This window comes from Mustela erminea, chromosome 6, assembly GCF_009829155.1.
Source record: "Mustela erminea isolate mMusErm1 chromosome 6, mMusErm1.Pri, whole genome shotgun sequence".
In the NCBI taxonomy this organism is placed as follows: domain Eukaryota; kingdom Metazoa; phylum Chordata; class Mammalia; order Carnivora; family Mustelidae; genus Mustela; species Mustela erminea.
This window is the reverse complement of record NC_045619.1, coordinates 129,732,238-129,751,293: the sequence shown is the minus strand read 5'-3', so window position 1 is coordinate 129,751,293 and position 19,056 is coordinate 129,732,238. Positions and strand designations below refer to the sequence as shown.

General features: G+C 43.3%; 1 protein-coding gene across 4 annotated transcripts in view; it reads right to left on the bottom strand.

The window, feature by feature from the left end:
- The window catches only part of APBB1IP (amyloid beta precursor protein binding family B member 1 interacting protein), a 143,972-nt gene that overhangs the window by 40,906 nt on the left and 84,010 nt on the right, over window positions 1–19,056 (bottom strand). For 3 of the 4 annotated variants that reach the window (XM_032349665.1, XM_032349667.1, XM_032349664.1), the window contains 4 exons: window positions 17,260–17,370; window positions 9,189–9,287; window positions 8,508–8,613; window positions 560–663 (listed from right to left, as the gene is read on the bottom strand). In XM_032349665.1, coding sequence (XP_032205556.1) covers window positions 560–663; window positions 8,508–8,613; window positions 9,189–9,287; window positions 17,260–17,370 — 420 coding nt within the window. The remainder of the gene's footprint in view (window positions 1–559; window positions 664–8,507; window positions 8,614–9,188; window positions 9,288–17,259; window positions 17,371–19,056) is intronic. The other variant, XM_032349666.1, reaches the window with a different exon arrangement.

Genomic DNA, 19,056 nt, shown 5'->3' with positions numbered 1-19,056 from the left:
GGCTATTATTTTAAAATGTGTTTTCTTCTCCATCACCCTGAGGATGTATGTAGAACATTAAAATGCACATTTTCTAATAGAACCTTTTTAGCAGTCATCTAATCTGGTTTTGGGGCTTAGTCAGCATTTAATAGGGCTTCTGACTAACTGGTTGCTCTAATTTATTCAGAAAAAGATAAGTAAAAATCCCAAAGACTTAAAACTCAGGGTCTACTTTCAAAATGCTAAAACCACTTGTCTAAACCAAGAAAATCTCTTCAGCCAAAATCAGTGTAGCTAAATTAAAACTATTTACCAAGAAAAAGTATTAAAAAAATTTTTTTTTACATTTTCCTGGAGCAATGTGATAACAGTTGGCTTTAACTTTCTATTCTAGTCCGTATAAGTTTAAGATTAAAAAAAAAAAAGCCAATTACTTAAATGAAATTATAATGACTTCTTAGTTGTTGTAACTAGATTTTCTCTTTTCTCAGAGCAGTTACTGCACACTGCTAATGGTTTAGAATACGGGCTTACCAGAAAGAGGCTGAGAATGAGGTCAGTTCCTCTCTGGCCTTACCTTAGCTGTTTCTGCATGCCTCTGGGCTTCTTCGAGAACAGCACTTACAGAATGTACAGCCTGGGGGATCTGACCATTGGCTTGAGTGGTGCCTGCTTTAAGCCCTGATAAGAGGGGAGAAAAACAAGAAGGGTGGGTAAGGCATATTCAACATTCTTGCAAGTTCATCTAAAAACATAAAGTAGTTTATATATTTCCAAAGCAAAAGACAAGGAGTCATAGGTACACAGGCCTTAACAGAATATCTGACGTTCTATGGCAATACTTCAGGAGATTCAGCAAAGGTTCAGGAAAGTGAATGCTTTATATAGGATATAACATCTCCATTAACTAGGGGCCTAGAGAATAGTGCGTTCTTTTTCAAAAGACCTTTTTTTTTTTTTTTTTTTCTTTTGGAGAGGAAGAGTAGGGAGGCAGAAGCAGAGAGAGAACCTTAAACAGGCTCCACACGCAACACAGAGCCCTACTAAGGGCTCTATCTCAACAACCTGAAATCATGACCTGAGCTGAAATCAAAAGTCGGACACTTAACTAACTGAGCCACCAGGCGTCCCTCAAAAGCCCCTTGATAAGTGGAGAATAAACTCTGAAAAACTGTTAAAAAAATTCCTGCTGTTGAAGATTTTTCTGAAAAATATGTTTCTAGTTTCATACTGTGCTGTGTACAGGAACAACTTTTGAACATTTTTCTCAACAAAACATATTAGGGGCACAAAAACAGTAGACCGAGGGGACTGAGGAAAATGTGCAGACTCCTGAGATAACCTGGAACAGGCTTTCTTCCAGAAAGTTCTGATAAGCACTTATTTTCCTGCCTTTTGGTTTACCCTTTGTCACAAAAGTGAGACTGAGGTTTCACAGTTTTCAGGGAACCTGATAGGGTTCTTCAGATGTACGTGGATCTCTGTGGTTCCTTAAAGAATATCCTGGAAAGCATGGCCATCTCTCCACACACGAAATGTCGATTCGGTCATTCTCCAATGACCGAACTGCCACCCAGCCCATGATGACAGAGTGAACTCAGAGACTGCTTTAGCTTTGCTCAGTGCCAGCTGTTCTGTCAGATATTTATGAAATGACCTTTTACTTGCTTCTTCAAATATTTTCCCAATAGTTTGAGAAACTCATCCATCTACATAACAACTCAAAGAAGGCTGTTAAGAACTTGAGCTTGGGAAGAAGCGAGTGTTTGATAAGAGAATATTAATAGGGTCTCTAGTATCTCTCTACAAATTATTAAATACCAGATGGAAATGTGTACAGGACAGAAATCGGAAAACACATTAGCCGAGTGGTCAAAATGAATGTTTCCAATGAGGGGCAAATAGACACCATACGCCTCCTATCGTGATACCCTGCGAAGGACACGCAGCCCTCATGCAGGATTCCCACCAAAAATGCACTGCCTGAGATGAATCATAAGGAAACATCAGACACATCCAAACTGAGGAGTGTTCTATAAAATAAATGGCCCTTGTTCTTAAAAAGTGTTAGTGTCCTGACAGAGAAAGGCTGGGGGAATATTCCAGATGAAGGGGGACTAAGGAGACACAATAAGTAAATGCCACACACAATCCCGGACGGAGTGTGTGCCAGGGAAACCCGCGGCTATCGAAGGCACTGCTGAGACAACCGGCCGAACTGGAACACGGGCTGTGGTTTAGATAATACTAATATGCAATTCTCCAGATTTGATAATTGTACTATGGTTAGTAAGAGAATAGTCGTGACTTTAAGAACCACAAAGGCAAGACTGGAGGGGAAACGTGTGTGAGGTAGTCAGTCTACTCTGAAGGGATTTGGAAAGCACATGTCTGTGGGCAGGATATGGAGAAGCGGGAGCTGGGAGATAGAAATAAAACAAATAGGACAAATCCTTAGTATTGGTGATCTGGGAAAAGCGTTCACTGTACTGTTCTTAACAACTTTTCTGTGTGTTTGAAGTGATTTCAGGATAAAGATATTTGTGTCCCCTTATGCAGTTGAAATATTAGAACAGGCTATAACCACTTTCTCTACTGCCAGTTTTTTCTTACAAAATCCATGTTCCTCATTCAGCAAGGACAGCTACCTCCTTGTTCTGAGTGGCCCTTCCTTTGCTCTCCTCAGCACGCCCTCTGTGCTGTCAGAACCTACATGATGTGACCGGTAAATGTGCATTTCTCTAGCTCTAAGGCTCATTAAACGGCTCTAATTAGCCACAGCTTTGTTCTGGAGGCCAGGAAGCAACAAGTCTAAGCATCTTAAAGTCTTAGGATGTTTATACTTAGGATTTTCTTATACATATTCAAATCCTTGCTTTATATATAAACACTTGTACAAAGCAAACAGAAACTGAAGCTGAATCCTGAAGACCCGCTGGGGGAAATTCCTTTAAAGGGCACAAATGTATTTTCTTTTTGCTTCTTTTGCCCAAACACAGGCTGATTTCTCACCAACACAGTGTGTGTTATTATGTTAACTATGATGTGCTGGTCTTTAATCTGTCTGTGAGAACAAATGAATAATAATAATATCCCAAATGCTCCAAGCTGTGGTCTTCCCAGGCACCAGGAGATCCAGTCTTTTCTGTGGGCTCTCTGCGCCATCCTGGGACAACCCATGGGTACCCACATAACCCATATATTCTGTAGGTACTACTGACTTGGGTTCCAGGTTGTCTGGGTTCATTCTATTAACAGTCCCAGCCATCAAGCAGCAATAGAGTCTTTCCTACTCTCTCTTTAGGAGTCCTCAGGGGAATTAGGGGTTGGAAGCTGATTGAACAAATATGAGCCCCAAATGCTTTATAGGACTCAAGTGCATTCTGAAAAGGGGACCAAGCCCCACACCCCTCATTCTTAACTCACATGGTTTGTGAAAGGCCAATTCTCCCACTTGACCGGGCAAGTCCAAGGGCAGCAACCTCTTGGGCACTGTGGGATCGTTAGGAATGGGCATGAAACAGAACCCTTCCAGAACTTTTTCAGAGATGGGGCATTCTATTTGTACTAATATTTATAGCTGTGTGAAGAATGTAAGCCTAGGGAATCACTGGCAGTCCTCGCCACCTTATGGAGACAGTGCCTAAGAAAGAGACCATATCTTGAAGATGTTGATGACATCACTTACAGTCCTGGATCTTGCTGTGCCTGAAAGCTGCCTACCCCTGGACCTCCTAGTTTTGTGCATTAATAAATCTCTCTCCCTCACTCTTTGTTGCTTAAACCAGACTGAGTTGGATTTCTGTCAATTGCCATGTGAAGAGTCCTGACTAAAAATAGTTGCTAAAGTCAAAGTGATTTAATAAGTGCTAAAAACAAAACAAAACCCCAAACAAAACCCTTTATGGCTGTTCTCTAATATGGAAAAAAAAAAAAAAAGCTGTCATTTATCAAGAATAAATTACTTGTGAAGCACTTTGGATACAGAACAATGCCTCCATGTTTTTTCAGCTGGGAAGTCATAGCAGAAAAACCTCATGATGCCCTTTCGTGTCTAGAGGAGAAAACAGCTCTAAACTAATCAAACTGGCTTATAAAGGACAATTCATTGTAGACCTGAGGATAGTGATGAGGGAGCACGAGGCTGGCTGAGGACAAAGCAAAAGCTGGCGCCTTTGAACCAAAGATGTCTCAAGAATTCTTTCTTGGTCATCGGCTCCGGACCTCAGCCCACCAAACCTCACCTAGGTTCTAGAACTTCATCAATAGGAAGGGCTTAGCCACAAGAAAGAAAAAATATCACAGAGGGAACATCATCTGAAGTCCCTAAGAAAGGATGGTGTTTGGGGCTTTGAAGAACTAGGAAAAGCAAGTGGCCCATGAGCTAGGAACAGGACGAGACAGGTCAGGAAAAGAGGTGGCAGAGCTGGGCAAGGTCTTATTATGCAGGCTTGGTTGGCCTTGCTAAGGATTTGGGACTTTATCTAAGGTTAGTGGAAAGCTTCTGAAATGCTACCCATAGGGGAGAGATCACATTTGCATTTAGAAAGGTGACTCAGGGAGGGATAGAAGTCTGCAAATGTAGGGAATTGAGCTGGTATGCCACCACCACTGGAGGCCAAGTGAAAAATCATGGCAGCTTGGGTTTTGTGGGAACGGAGATGAACAGACCTGGACAGATTTGACCAATATTTAGAAGGTAGAATCAACAGGATTTGGGGATGACTGGATTCGGATGAGTGAGCTTTTCTTGCATGTGTCCTGCATGAGTAACTGGGCAGATGGTGATTATTATTAACAGAACCTTGAGAACAACAATGGAAGAGCAGGTTTGGAGGGTAAGATGATGATGTTGTGTCTGATATATCCAAGTGGAGCCCCTGGACAGACAGTTGCATACATGGTTTCGGACGTTAACAGAGAAGTCTGGGTTGGATTTATAGATTTGTGGGTGGTCAGCACAAAAATGGTGCCATGAGTGGATTTAGACCAGTTAGAGAGACAGTGCAACATGAGAACAGGGTTAGGATTGACTGGGTTGTGGGTAATTTAAGGTGGCATAGAAGAAGAGTTAGTAGAAGACATTAGAAAAGAGTGATCAGAGAAGTTGGGGGTGGAATGGAAGATGTGGAGTGTGTACTATTGAAAAGCCAATACAGGAGAATGCTTCAGGCAGGAGAGGTCAATTGTGTTGATGCTGCTGAAAGGTCAGATAAGAAAATGGGTTTAGTTGCACAGAGGCATTTTGCTGCATAGAGGCCACTGGTGGGATTGGCAAGAGCCTTCTCCATGGGACATTAGAGGCAGAAACTTGCCTGAAATGAGTGGAGGCGGCACATGCGGTCCACCCTTCAGAACAGTTTGCTTGTTGGGGGGCAGTAGCTGGAGGGAGATGTGGAATTATAGGAGGGTTTTAAAACTTATTTGTTTGAAGAAGGGAACAGTGTTGATGAGAAGGACCCCGTAAAGCAGAAGAGAAAGAAGAAAAGGATGGTATGATAAAGCATCTGTCTAGTCTTGATCCTGAGTTCCTGGCACAGAACTTCTAAAACTCCTGGTATTTCCAGAATGACTGGAATGTCTTTGCTATTCAATGAAACCCTAGAATCCCATCTGAGTTTATGCTAACAAGGTGGCTTTGGCATGTGCGTTGGCTACCAGAAACACTAACAAGTGATTAGAGGGTTGGGGGCTTTGCGCTAAACCGGCCTCTGGGGAGGGCACTGAAATCAGCCATGTGGTTGATGAGAGGACAAAGCAGCTCTGCAGCCGGGGCCCTCCTAGACCTTGCCCTGTGTGACTCTTTATTTGGCTGGTCCTGATCTGTATCCTTTATTATAATAATAATAATAATAATAATAATAATAAGGATAGCACTTTCCTGAGTTCTGTGAGTCATTCTGGTGATGTGTTGAAGCTGAAGGGGTAGTGGGAACACCTAAAATTGTAGGCAGTAGGTCAAAAGTGTGGCTGGCATCTGAAGAAAGGCAGCCTTGTTGGGGATGGTACCATTGGCCTGTGGGGTCTGAGCTAACTCCAGTGGTGGGCATCAGAGTGATACTGCAGAAGATCGACTGGTGTCAGAATAGGGGACCAGAGCAGGCATGGAAGGACTGGCTCTTGTTAGGGAGTAACTTAACAGACGCAGGCTGGGATGGATACAGATGCAGGTAAGTTGTTGGTTTTCGTGGTGGGAAGTCAAAGGAGTTCCCACTTGATGGTTCCATTTTCTTTGCTGAGAGTGAAGGATTTGGGGGTTGGAAGACTGAGGAGAATGAAGAACATCTGAAACAGTGAGAGAATCTAGGAATTACATTGACAGGAACAGGTCTTCTCAATGTTATTGACATCTGGGACTGGTAAATTCTTTATTGTGTGGGGAGCTGTCATGTTAGGACAGGCAGCATGCTTAGCCTGTACCCATTAGATATCATAAGCATTTCCCCCAAAGTGTGACAACCAAAACTGCTTGTAAGCATTGCCAAATCTTCCCTAGGGGGCATGGTGACCCTCAGCTGAGAGCCGCTAGTCTCGGAACCATAGTAAGATCAGTGGGCGGTATTAAGGGCCCTGTTGTGGGTGATGTCCAGAGCTCTGTGGTGGAATCACTTGCTTGGTCTTTTTGGCGACCAGCCCCCATCCTGAAGCCACCCTGGCCGGCAAGAGCCGCCTCACTGGCATAACAAAGACACGATCCCTCAGGAAATTCCTTGGACTCTTGAGGCTGTGTCTGGAACTGAGACCAAAGACCAGATATATTTCTCATTGAACCACAGAGACAGTCTGTGATCTGAATGAACAAAATGAATACAGCTGATGCCACAGATGACCCCCTGAGCATCTGACTGGATACGGCTCTTCCTGGCTACTGACCACGAAGCCCAAACTCCCTGATGGATACTCAGTCAGCCAGAGCCGGGCTACGAAACCTGTCTGGGTGACAGTGTGTCTGTCAGTCTATACTAGCTGCTTCCTTCTGGAAAATGGTTGAGATGTCAATGCTTGTGAAAAATAACTACAACCATTAGCTGGTAAGAAACAGAGCTTTTTGCTAAAGTCAGTGATCCCAATTTTAGAGAAAAATGCTCAGAAGAAAAAATTCTTTGGTTGTCTGGAAGGGAAAGGCATCTTAATGTTCCCTCAACTCAAAAGACTTAGAGCCTTACAGGCCCACCCTCAGTGAGTAAGACCTGAGGCCACTGGATCTGCCTCAGAAATAGCCCAGGAGCCTTTACTGGAAAAGAGTCCCGTGCTCCTGCTAAAGATGCCCCAGGTGGTCTCAGGATGCCTCATCCCAAAGAAGGACTCCATCTTGGGAAGCGGAAAACGGACAGCCTGGAACTCCAAGTGGTGTTTCCCTCCCAAGCTGAAGACTGACAGAATTAGGAAACCCAACTCCCAACCAAACTCAGCAACCCTTCATTTAGTAACTCAGTAAATATTTACTATATGCCTGGCTTGTAAACTCCGGGAACACAATGTGCAACATGGTGAGATGGTCCTTTGTCTTTTGGACACTTAGAGTCCAGTGGAGAAAACAGGCACTAAACATGTTCATGAATACATAAAATAATTACAAATCGTGGTAAGTGCTCTGCAGAAAACAGTTTTATGCAGCAAAAACACTTTCAGAAGCTCACTGCACACAGAGCAGTTAATCTGGACACATCCAGGGAAAATCTCTTTAGGTGTTGGGTCAAATCTGCCATATTGTACCTTCTACACTTTCAAGCAGCTGTGACCCTTTCAGCAGCAAAGAATATATATACTGGCCTTCGATATGACCATTCTCTAACACTGAAGGACAATGACCAGAACTTTCCTGCTGTAATTGGTTCCAGTTCTTTCAATCATTATTTATCATAAAGACAAGGTGTTTGAATTACAGCTCAGCCACAGAGAAGACACGAGACACTCACTTATCCCAGCTTCAGAATTTCTCCAGTTGTGGAGTGTGGATAATAAACTATACTTTGCAGGGTTGGTGTAGGAACCAGAAATAGTCTATGTAAAATGATGCCTTGTACACACTTCATCTCTCAAAGTTTTGTCCTTCTCAAAAATACAAACAAGAAGCTGTTATGTTACCACAGAATGTGATGTCCAAAATTGGGTACAAGGCTTTGGCCACGATACCATGAGGCAAAACACCAGGAGATGATCTCGTCCTTTGTGGGGGCTGTCTGCTGGGTGCTAATGGAGCTTTGGACACCTTTATACTCTGTTGAGACACAGTATTCTACTAGCTCAGCCTAAACTGGTGATCACCATCTAATCCACAAGCCTATCATGAGAAAGTGGTTGAAACTTTGCTGAGAATCACATTTATAAAAGTTGGTTATAAATGCTGAAGCTGTATAGTATTATTGTTCAACATTATAAATGTTGAAGCTTTGCTAAGAATCTATTCATAAACATACAGGTGTGTGAGGAGATCTTGAGCCAACAAAGTTCTGTTTTTATCAAATGTGTTGGGTAAGTTTGAACCTGAGCCCTAAGCTTGTCAGGATTTCCCTGCACGGTACCTGTAGAAGGTGGGGCCGCGCTGGCAGGGCCCAGGTTTGTCCACCGGGAGGCGAGCCCGGCCCTCGCCACAGCCCGCTGATAGTTATCAAAGAGAGTCTTGCCATACTGGGGAGAAAACACAGAAGAAGCAAGAAAGAAATCCATTTATCCAAATCTCGGACCCAACTGCAATATACATATTGAGGAAAAAAGTACTAACTACTCTCTTTACTTCTTTCCTGAGCTGTTTTTTAGTTTATTTCAGTAAAAAATCCACAGATTGTTTTCTCGTGTTAAATGATTTGCCAGATTAGCAGAGTCAGTTAATACTTCTACTAGATGTCAGAGGAGGGCTTTCGCCACTCAGTTCTGATTACGTGGGTCTCCATGGAAATCTACCACAGGTTATGTGTTGTGTTTCTTAATTACATACTATGAGTAAATAAAGCTCTCGATGAGTAAATAAAGATCTCAGAAGCCTCACGGGAGAGTAAACCCTTGATTCTCAGTTCGTTAGAGAGGTCTGTGTGTCCATCACTCTCGCCTATTAAAAAAACCCTGTGGGCAAGTAAAGAAGTCGGCCGACGGCAGCACTGACCAGCCCAGGATGGGTCAGACGTTTGCAAGTAGCACAGAGTCTGCGCCCAGGTCAGGACGCTGGTGTGCAGTTCAAGACAGGGGGAGCCCAAATGCTCTCTTACCTTGGCAATCCTTATTCCCATGACCCACTGGTTTAGGGTCCTTGCGTCGTCACAGCAGAGGTACTTGATGTACTGGGACTCCTTCTGAATCTGGGGATGCTAGAAAAAGGTAATTTCAAAGACCATTTATAAATTATTTATTAGCATAGTTTGAATTTAAAAAAAAATGTATATGATTTCCTGAAATGGTGGAAAATCGCTGGTAGCAATTTTAGGATTAAGAATAGGGATATTTTTATATTTTATTTTATTATTTTTTAAAGATTTTATTTATTTGAGAGAGAGAGAGAAATGAGGGGCAGAGGGAGAGGGAATCTCAAACAAACTCCGTTTCCCCAATGAGTGTGGAGCCCAATGCAGCGCTTGACCTCATGAAGAATAGGGGTACTTTTAAATGGACTAAATTTTGAAAGGACTTAAGGAACCTGTGACATGATTTGTCATAAGCAGTTCTTACTATATTAGCAATAATAATTTTCTCTTCTGCTTTTTTAGCTTTTGAAAGCATTCGCATACAACATGTTTCCTTTCCCACAAGAAATCCGAATCGTCTCTCCATTCAGATAAAGGATCCTATATGATGTAATTCTTATGTCACAGAATTAATGCTCTGTGACTCCCAGTCAGACCCAGGGTATTTCTGTTACGAGGAATTCAGATTTCTCCCATTCTTAAGTGTCTTTTCTTTTGCAAACTGGTCATTGTGGCCTCTGGAAGGATGGCCCAGAGAAGAAATACTCGGTCTATTCTCAAGTGGCAATGGCTTGAGATGCTGCACTAGGATCTGGGCCTTCCAGGAGCTCACATTCAGAGAGAGGAGAGATGCCCGCAGGTATGAAGAAGAAAGACACTGGGCCCCTCTTTCTTAATCCTCATTGCCCTTGTAATTTCTGTTGGGCGTTTCTTTCATAGACTGTGCTCCATGAGGGTGGGGACAAATGTCTGAAACATGTCCTGCTGAAGTCCCCCAGGTCAGCGCTGACTGCTGCGTGATCAGTATTCTGGTCCAGAGCTGGAAATACTTGTTGAAGGAAATAAACAAGAGCAAGATTTCCGGTTCAGCCAGAAGTCTTACGGCTATGAAATGAATGACAGGCAACAAAATCTAGATTCTAAGATTTATGCCATGTGTATTTTCATGGGTTGTTATCATTTTTAAAAAAGATTTATTTATTTATTTGAGAGAGAGAGAGAGAGAGGGAGAGCACTCCCAAGTTGTGGGGGAGAGGGAGAGAGAGAAGCAGACTCCCCACTGAGCGTGGAGCCCAAGACAGGGATCCATCCCAGGATTCTGAGATCATGACCTGAGCTGAAAACAAGAGTTGGAGGCTTAACTGCCCGAGACACCCAGGTGCCCTGGGTCATTATAATTTTTAGTAATTATTCTATAGAATAATTACAACCATAACCATTGTGTGTGCACGTGTGTGTGTGTGTGTGTGTGTGTGTGTGTGTGTGTAAGACCAACTCCCTTGCCTCTACCTGTCGGAGGGGCTTGCTAGCCCTGCGAGAATGGGGATGAACAGGCGGGGAAGTGGAACGCCAAGAGAGTGGGAGCCGTGTTCGGGGGCAGGAAAGGAGCAGAGCTGGCATTCCTCTCCTACGGTATCGCACAGACCTTCACTTTTGCTTTTGGCTCCATCACAGACCATCAAGAAAATGGCTATTTTCAAAGTTGACCTAAGCAAGGGGCGTTGTGCTTTTGAACGTCAGTCTGAACCTGAGGAGCAGCATCTGGATGGTCACCCCGCTGATCTGTCCCACAACTCACTGCTGTCACTGCCCAGAGAGGATAACAAGACTCCTACAGACTCTAAGAGTGTGATGAGAGATTAGGAAGTCTTGGCTTTACAAATAAGTAAACTGAGTCCCAGAGAAGTTACTATTTTACGCCATGGTCCACCAGCGTCTTGGGGGTCTCTTGTCCTGCTGCTGAGAATTTCTGTATTTACATTAAGCTATTAGAGCAGAATTCCAAACTTTAAAGGTAACAGAAAAATTCAGAAATTGTAAAGAATTCTTCCTTTTGGCCTTTTGACCCAGTTGAGGAAAGACCACCTTCATACTTTTCTCTGTAAACGGACCATTCTCTTTGTTTAGGTCCTTACTCTGAGAATTTGCCTCGGTTTCACTTGAAGAATGGTCTTCGGTTTTCCAAGGGCGACACCACCTGGTTCACGGGCGTTGCATGTAGTTCTTCATTATGGTCAGCAGATGGCAGCACACACTTCTGAATGGCTGCTGCACCGGTTCCCATAACTGGGGTTCAATGCTTCCTGATTAATTCTGAATGTCAGATTTTAGCTTTATTATTACTGTAACCCCAGTGATCATCCTCTGTGGAGGCCTTTGAAAAGTAAATTCTCTATAAACTCAGATAATGTGGCCCAACGACAAAAGTGGATTTGTAACATTAATTAACTGGAAGGTCGTATTGATGACAAGTGACTTATTTCCTGGACGGAATGTAACATACCACAGATGCCTGCAGCCTTCCTCCGACAACAGAATCCACAAAGCCACACCAAAGTTCTTGTTATTCAATACCAGAAACACAGCTCCCTGACTTACAACAGCATTCTTGCTGAGGGTCACATAAGAGGAGCAAACATGGGTCTCTTCAGCCACCTAATGCTTATAATTTTTCTCAAAAAGCAGATGTTATTTTTTTATTCCTGAGAAATTTTAAAAGTTAACACTGTTATTTTGGGCTTGGTATATTAAAATATTTTTCGTTCGTTTTTTTGGTTCATGCCATGTGAGAGCCAGTTTCTAAGAGCAGACTATACGTCACACTGTGCTTGCGATGAGGTGTGTGAATCAGCTGTCTGTGTAGACGCTCCCATTTAAACAGCATGATAAATAATTTCTTAAGTATGCTATTTATCCAGATAGAGTAAAATGCAGTTATTCCAATGAATATAATGGGTTTTGAGGATAAAACAGAGGCAAGAACACTTGAACTTGGCTCCTCCTATGATGATGAGGTCACTGTATGGACCTTGGTTCATTGTCTTCAACATTCTCACTGACTTCCTTACACTACACGCACACTCCAAAGGTATACTGGGGAGTCACCGTCCATTGACCTCCGAGGTAGCTTGCAATCCTCAGATTTTATGGTTCTAAGATGAATTATCTCATGGGCACAAGGTTCCTTTCTGGCTCTCAGGGCGTCATACAGCAAAGTCACTGCGCTTGTTTTCCAGTCATGGGGCTTGGGATCTTGCCAAGGGGTTTCCTTCCTAAGTCTTTCACTGAAAAATTATTTGCAAGGGGGTTTAAGAAAAAATAAGTGCTGGTTTGGTACCATTGGCCAGACTCTTGTGCATTTGGTTGCATTGCTCCTGAAAGAGAGAAGCTCTTTCATGCAGCACAATACACAAGGGTCAGGACAACTGCAGAACATTGCTGTTAAAAAGGATCTTACAGATCCTCTAAACTGAGGGAACTATGTGTTACAAATGAGAAAACTGTGTCAAGAAGGTAAAACCAAAGGCTGAAGGAGTGGCTAAGAACTAAGGACCTGTGAATTCACCAAATACCTTTGGGTGCTAAGAAATATTCCTGTCATTAATAAGGAGGGTAAGAGGCTCACACCATAATTAGAAAGTGGTGGTTGGGATGTTGCTGGAGGAGATATATGTCAACAAATATATGAGTACCCTATGACATGGTGAATTTCCTAGTAAAAGTCTGAAAACAGAGAATGAGAAAGGCTCTTTGGAAGAAGTGTATTCTATCATTTGATCCCATCTAAGGCACATCTAGAAATTCTGCATGGCTAAGGCCAGGGAGCCATGGAAAGAAGCAGAAAATGAGCTGGAGCCAGAGTCCAGAGCCTGTTTTCAGGCTAGCATCTGGACATTGTCCTGTAGGCACCAGACACTTTAGAAGAGTAGACGGATGCAGGCAGCTACCGGCAGTTATGTGGAAGATGGGCCTGGGGTGCGGAGGAAGAACAGACAGAGAGGGCTGGGTGAGAGACGTGGCGGATGGGAAGTCAGAGCTTGATGACGGATTGGACAAGAAAGGGAAGAGAATGGACTTCTAGGATGATTTCTCTATTTGTAGCCTGGAAAAGAAGTTGGGTATTATGGGTGTCACTGTGTCCTCTCTAAAGACATGTTGTCATCCTAACGGCTGGTACCTGTGAATGTGCCTGTGTTTGTATATAGGATCTCTGTAGACATAATCAAGTCAAAATGAGGTCACACCTGATTTGGGTGGGTCTTCGTCCAATATGACCTTGTCCTTGTGGGAAGAGAAGAAGCAGATGTGCAGAGAGTGAAGACCACGTGATACAGAGGCAGAGACTGAGGCAGAGACTGGCGTTACGTGGGTGTAAGCCAAGGAAGGCCAAGACTTGCTAGAAATTGACAGAAGCTAGGAGATAGGCATGGGACAGATTTTCCCTCAGAGTCCTTCGAAAGGAAGCAACCCTACGGACACCTTGATTTCAAACTTCTGGATTCCTGAATTGTGAGAGCATAAATTTTTGTTGCTTTAAGCCAGCAGCTTGTGCAACTTTGTTATGGAGGCCCCCCAAAAGTCGTATAGTGGGTGATGGTACCGTTCTTCTCGACTGGGACTGCAGAGAGAAGGAGTTTGTGAGGGTGGAGAGGCTGGGGTCACCATCTGCCGGGTTATGGCTGAAGTGCCCTTGGACACGTAGTTATCTTAGGTGTAAGACTGGGAGAAAAGGTGAAACAATTCTCTATAGACTGGGAATTATTTGCATCCAGACAATGGCAGGAGCTGTGGCTGTGAATAGGATTTCTCTGAAAGAGCTAGAGTCTGGTGAGAAAGGAATACAGAACCCTGGAGAACTTTCCAGTGTGTGTGGGAGGTGGAGGAACCCACAGAAATGGAGGAGTAGGTGGACAGAGGGGGCTGGGGTGAGGGGGAAGCGTTTATCACCAAAGCAAATGATGCCAGGAGGACCAGAAGGCTGAGGACTGAAACAGCGGATTGTTCACCAGCAACTTTAATAGTGGTTTCAGCACCGGAGGGAGGAGAAACCAGCCAGAGGGCGAGCACCACAAAGCCAAGTTCTTTGTTTTATTCTCTACGTATTCTAGGTCCTGGAGAGCAGTAGGCCGGAGAGACATATTTTGGAATGAATGAGTTTTTTTTTTTTTTTTAAAGATTTTATTTATTTATTTGTCATAGAGAGAGAAGCGAGAGCAAGCACAGGCAGACAGAGTTGCAGGCAGAGGCAGAGGGAGAAGCAGGCTCCCCGCCAAGCAAGGAGCCCGATGTGGGACTCGATCCCAGGATGCTGGGATCATGACCTGAGCCGAAGGCAGCCGCTTAACCAACTGAGCCACCCAGGCGTCCCTGGAATGAATGAGTTTTACCGACAGAATAAAAGTTGAGGATGATGAGAGCATACTGCTTGCTCAAGAAATCTGAGTGAAAGGGAAGGCGGAAGCCACAGGTGTGGGGCAGATCAAACCGAGGGAAGTGATTTGGAACCCCCGCCGATCGTCACACTATTTGGATGTGCTACAGCCCAAGAGAAGAATCCTCTGGAGAGAGGGTGAAGATGCTGACGCCAAAGGGAGTCCTGGGTGCGCGGTCCCAGGGAAGGGCTCCTGGTGGAGGGACTGGCCATGGAGGAAGGAGACTTTTCCTCTGCGACACAAAGCTGGAAGGATGATGACTGTTAGATTAAGTTTAGAGGAAAACAGGAAGTAAGCCAGGACAACTCAGTCCTTCCTTTCTCTGTCTTCTCCAGTTGGAAGGGAAGGTGTGCGGACTAGAGACGTTCGTAGGTGAGAGACTCCTCGAGAAGAGTATAGATGATGTCAGGGGATGAAACAGAAGATCGAGTTGAGCAGAAAGCAAGGGAAAAGCTGCTAAAATCTTCTGTGAGTGCAGGAGCTGACCTGGTCAGCACAAAGCAGACTCAAGAACCAGAAGTGTTGAAACCTCATCCTGGGAACCTCTGGGTCTGAGATCTTCTCTTTCACTCACCAGGCATCCCTGCTCCAGTCTCTGGGCCCCAGCCCTGGGGTCAGGGCCTTTGTTCCCTCCTGACAGTTGTCATTCAATTTGTCCACTTGGAAGTACACTCTGCTGCCAGCTAAGCCCTACCTGTGGGTGTTAGAGGTAAGACACACACACTCTAATACTCTTATGTGTAAAACTTGGCCGTGCGCAGGGAAAGCAAAAAATGCCTGGGCCCCATCCTTAAGTGTTTTGAGTCAGTGGGTTTAGAGTCTTAGAACTTCTATTTCTACCATGAGTCTGGGCTGTCCAGTTACTGGTCAGCACTTCAGAACCTCTCTCAAAACCTTCTCCCTCGGGCGCCTGGGTGGCTCAGTTGGTGAAGCGTCTGACTTTGGCTCAGGTCATGATTCCAGGGTTCTGGGATCGAGCCCCACGTTGGGCTCCCTGTTTGGTGGAGAGCCTGCTTCTTCCACTCCCACTCCCTGCTCTTCTGTCTACTTGGGCTCTTTCTCTAGCTCTCTGTCAAATAAATAAATAAATAAATAAATAAAATCTTTAAAACAAAACAAAACATAAAACCTTCTTCCTGCTTCAGAGATGTGGGCATTGGAAAGAACATGTGGAAATGAAGGCCTCCAGTCTGGTAACTTTTCAGGGTCTCAGAATTCCAAGTAAGGGCTCTGGGGTTAGCTAGGAACACAACGAAGACACGGTTCAGGCCGGCTGGTGGCAGGGGTGGGACAAGGCAGAGATTTTGTATGCAAGCAAACAGCAGTCTTAGAGAGTGGCCTCTGAGCCACCACCTGGTTGCCTGCTTGCTTGCTTTTTTTAGGAGCCCAGTGTAGGGCTTAAATTCATGACCCTGAGATCAAGACCTGAACTTCACTTCTGTATTCCTAGCGCCGGGACAGTACCTAGTAGGAAGCTGGCATTCGGTCAATATTGAGTAGATGAATGAATGAATGAGCAAACGAGTGAATGAATGCCCAGGCTGCCTGCACTGTCAGGGTTCTGGGAATGTTTGGGTCTAGGAGACAACCAGCTCCTAGAGTAACAGACGCATGATAATACCACACTAGTGGGGCACCTCTGAAATGACAGCGGGTACAAGGTCATCTCTAGTGATGTGCTCCTTTACCAAGAATGTTTGTTCTACACGCTAAATGTTAAGTGTTGTCCTCCACTTATGAAAATGATAGAAACCTATAGTATAGACTTTGAACCACTTCCTCAGGAGAGGTGACAGCTTTGCCAAGGAGGACAAGGACACCCACACGGAGTCTGGCAGCATACATTTCTAGAACATTGTGATGGGGTTCTTCCTTTGTGGGGGATGGGTGACCAACCTACAAAAGATACTCACCAGGAACCTGATCTTATTTGCTACCTGTTCCACAGACTTCTATCCCAGATGGAAAATGAGGGAGCTGACTCTCAGGAGAAATTCTGCACATAGCTTTGGGCCATAACTATAACCCGCACTCTTTGGTGTGAGATGTGATTGAGGGGCTGAGAAGAATTTATGGTATTTGAGGGGGTGGTATGGTCAGAACAGCTACATAAATTCCCCGAATCCATTCCTGGGAGTCAGTTGTTAATTTGGCAGAAAACAGTTACTTCTGTCCAACCTTCCAAAATATGGTGCTAATGTCAACCTTACCAAACACCAGATAATTGCCTTTTGATAACATACACCTTAAGAAGGTTCAAGACCCAGTAGTGCTATTTTTAGACAAAAGTTATTTTTCCTAATTTTATATTTTCTGTATTTTTCTAGTACATCTTGTAAAGTTCCTAATTTCTAAAAGCTTCTTACAACATAATAATGGTCTGATAAAGAAACTGAAAAACTGTATCAGATCTGTTCAATATGGAGAGCTTGCAAATATTTTTATAAGTGACAAAGAAGCCTGGATAGATTCATTATAAAGTTTTAGACTCAGAAACAGGAACTGAGGGCAGAAATGTTTCCACTTTTCCTATTTTGGTTTAAAATGAAAAAATTATTAGGATACAGTTGTGGTTAATTATATGACAGTTAGCATTTTTTTCCCTTAAAAGGAAATACTAACTCGAATTGCTCACACATCTAAATCAAGGACTTCTTACGACATACCTTTAAGACAAAGCAGTAGTCAGTGGGTGCTTTGTATCTCATTTTACACTGAATCCCATAGTAAATGTTGACATTTTTGAACTGTATAAAACAAGCCAGATCTCGAGATGTCTGAAAGAGAACGAAAAAGCTTATCTTAGTGGAGTTGGCAACTAATAATTTTTTAAGGTTGTCCTTGATGGTACAACTAAGGATTACACATTAGCAGAAAAATATTGAATTGTAGGTAACTTATTTAAGTATCTATCCTGTATATATGTGCCAAAAGTCAAGCCGGCATTTTTAGAGGTTAAAGAGACAACACGGGGCGCCACAGACCCGGAAATGGAGAGGAGTACTGTAGTGCTGCTCTTGTAGCACCTGTACCAGGTCTCTAGGGGTTAGAGTTGATGGGCTGACCTTGACACGCCAGTTACTGATGCAGCCGGGACAAGGGGACTGACCACTCGTCAGGAATTTCATTCTGGCTTTTGTCATTCCAAGTCAGTGCTGGATTTCATGATTGAGCATTAAAAAAGAAAAAGTCCTCCTCAGGATGAACAATAAGAGGTAAAACTGATGTTCAGTAAATTAGCACACTCTTCATGCACTTCTGCCTGAGGAAAAAAGATTCCTTTCATGCTTTCTCTTCGGTGCTGGCAGGGTTGCCATGGAGACAGAAACCTCTCCTCCATGTATAATGTGCGTTGTGAGGACTGCAACCTCTAATCTACATATTCGGTTACACTTCAATTACAAATTCGCCATATTACTCCTTTTTTTTACCTCCACATTCTGTAATGCTTTACCAGGTTAAGGTAGAGGGCAGAATCGCGACACCTCAGTGCACAATTCCTCCTTCAAAGATGGTTGTACAGTATTTTTTCTCGTAAGGTATTCTGGATTTTCAAAGTCTTGTTTTCTTTTAAATTGAAGAAAACCTATTCATCATAATTTTAAGAACAATGTATTGCACATATATATAATTAAATGAATTACATATATTTATATATTAGACGTATTTTTCCAGATGTTTCAGTTATATGCATATGTATGTGTACACATACCCACATACATACATATACACATACAATTTTAAAACTAAGAAGGATGAGATTTTACTGCAAATACTGCTCATTAACTTGTTATTTGCTTAACAGTGTCTTGGGGTCTTTCTACGTCCAAACATGCAGATGAATACATGACAGTCACGGAATGAGCGCACAGCACTCCACTCCATGGCGTAATGATTTATTTAACCATTCTTACCACAGATGACAGCAGATTATTGCAATATTTTGCTCTTGCAAAAAACACGGTGCATATGAGTAAATATTTCCGTGGGGCAGACTGCAAAATGCAGAGCTTACCACAGATAACCATTCTTACCACAGATGACAGCAGATTATTGCAATATTTTGCTCTTGCAAAAAACATGGTGCATATGAGTAAATATTTCCGTGGGGCAGACTGCAAAATGCAGAGCTGCCATCTGAAAGGGTACTCCCCTTTGTATTTGAATAGATCTTGCTAAATTGTCCCCCAATTTGGCTGTACCAGTTTATATTCCAACCTTGTGAGCATGATGGTACCCATTTTTCTTATTCCTGCTGAAATCTGGATATTATCAAGATTGTTCATTTTAGCAATCTCATAGGAAGATATATTTCACCTTTCCTTTTACATTTCCCTGATATGCTACAGGTAAGACAGAACAACTTTTTAGTTGTTCACGGGTTATTGATATTTTTTTCCTGTACATTTTCACTTAATAAGCTTTGTTATTTTTCTATGGGCATTTTTTTCCTTGTTGATTTC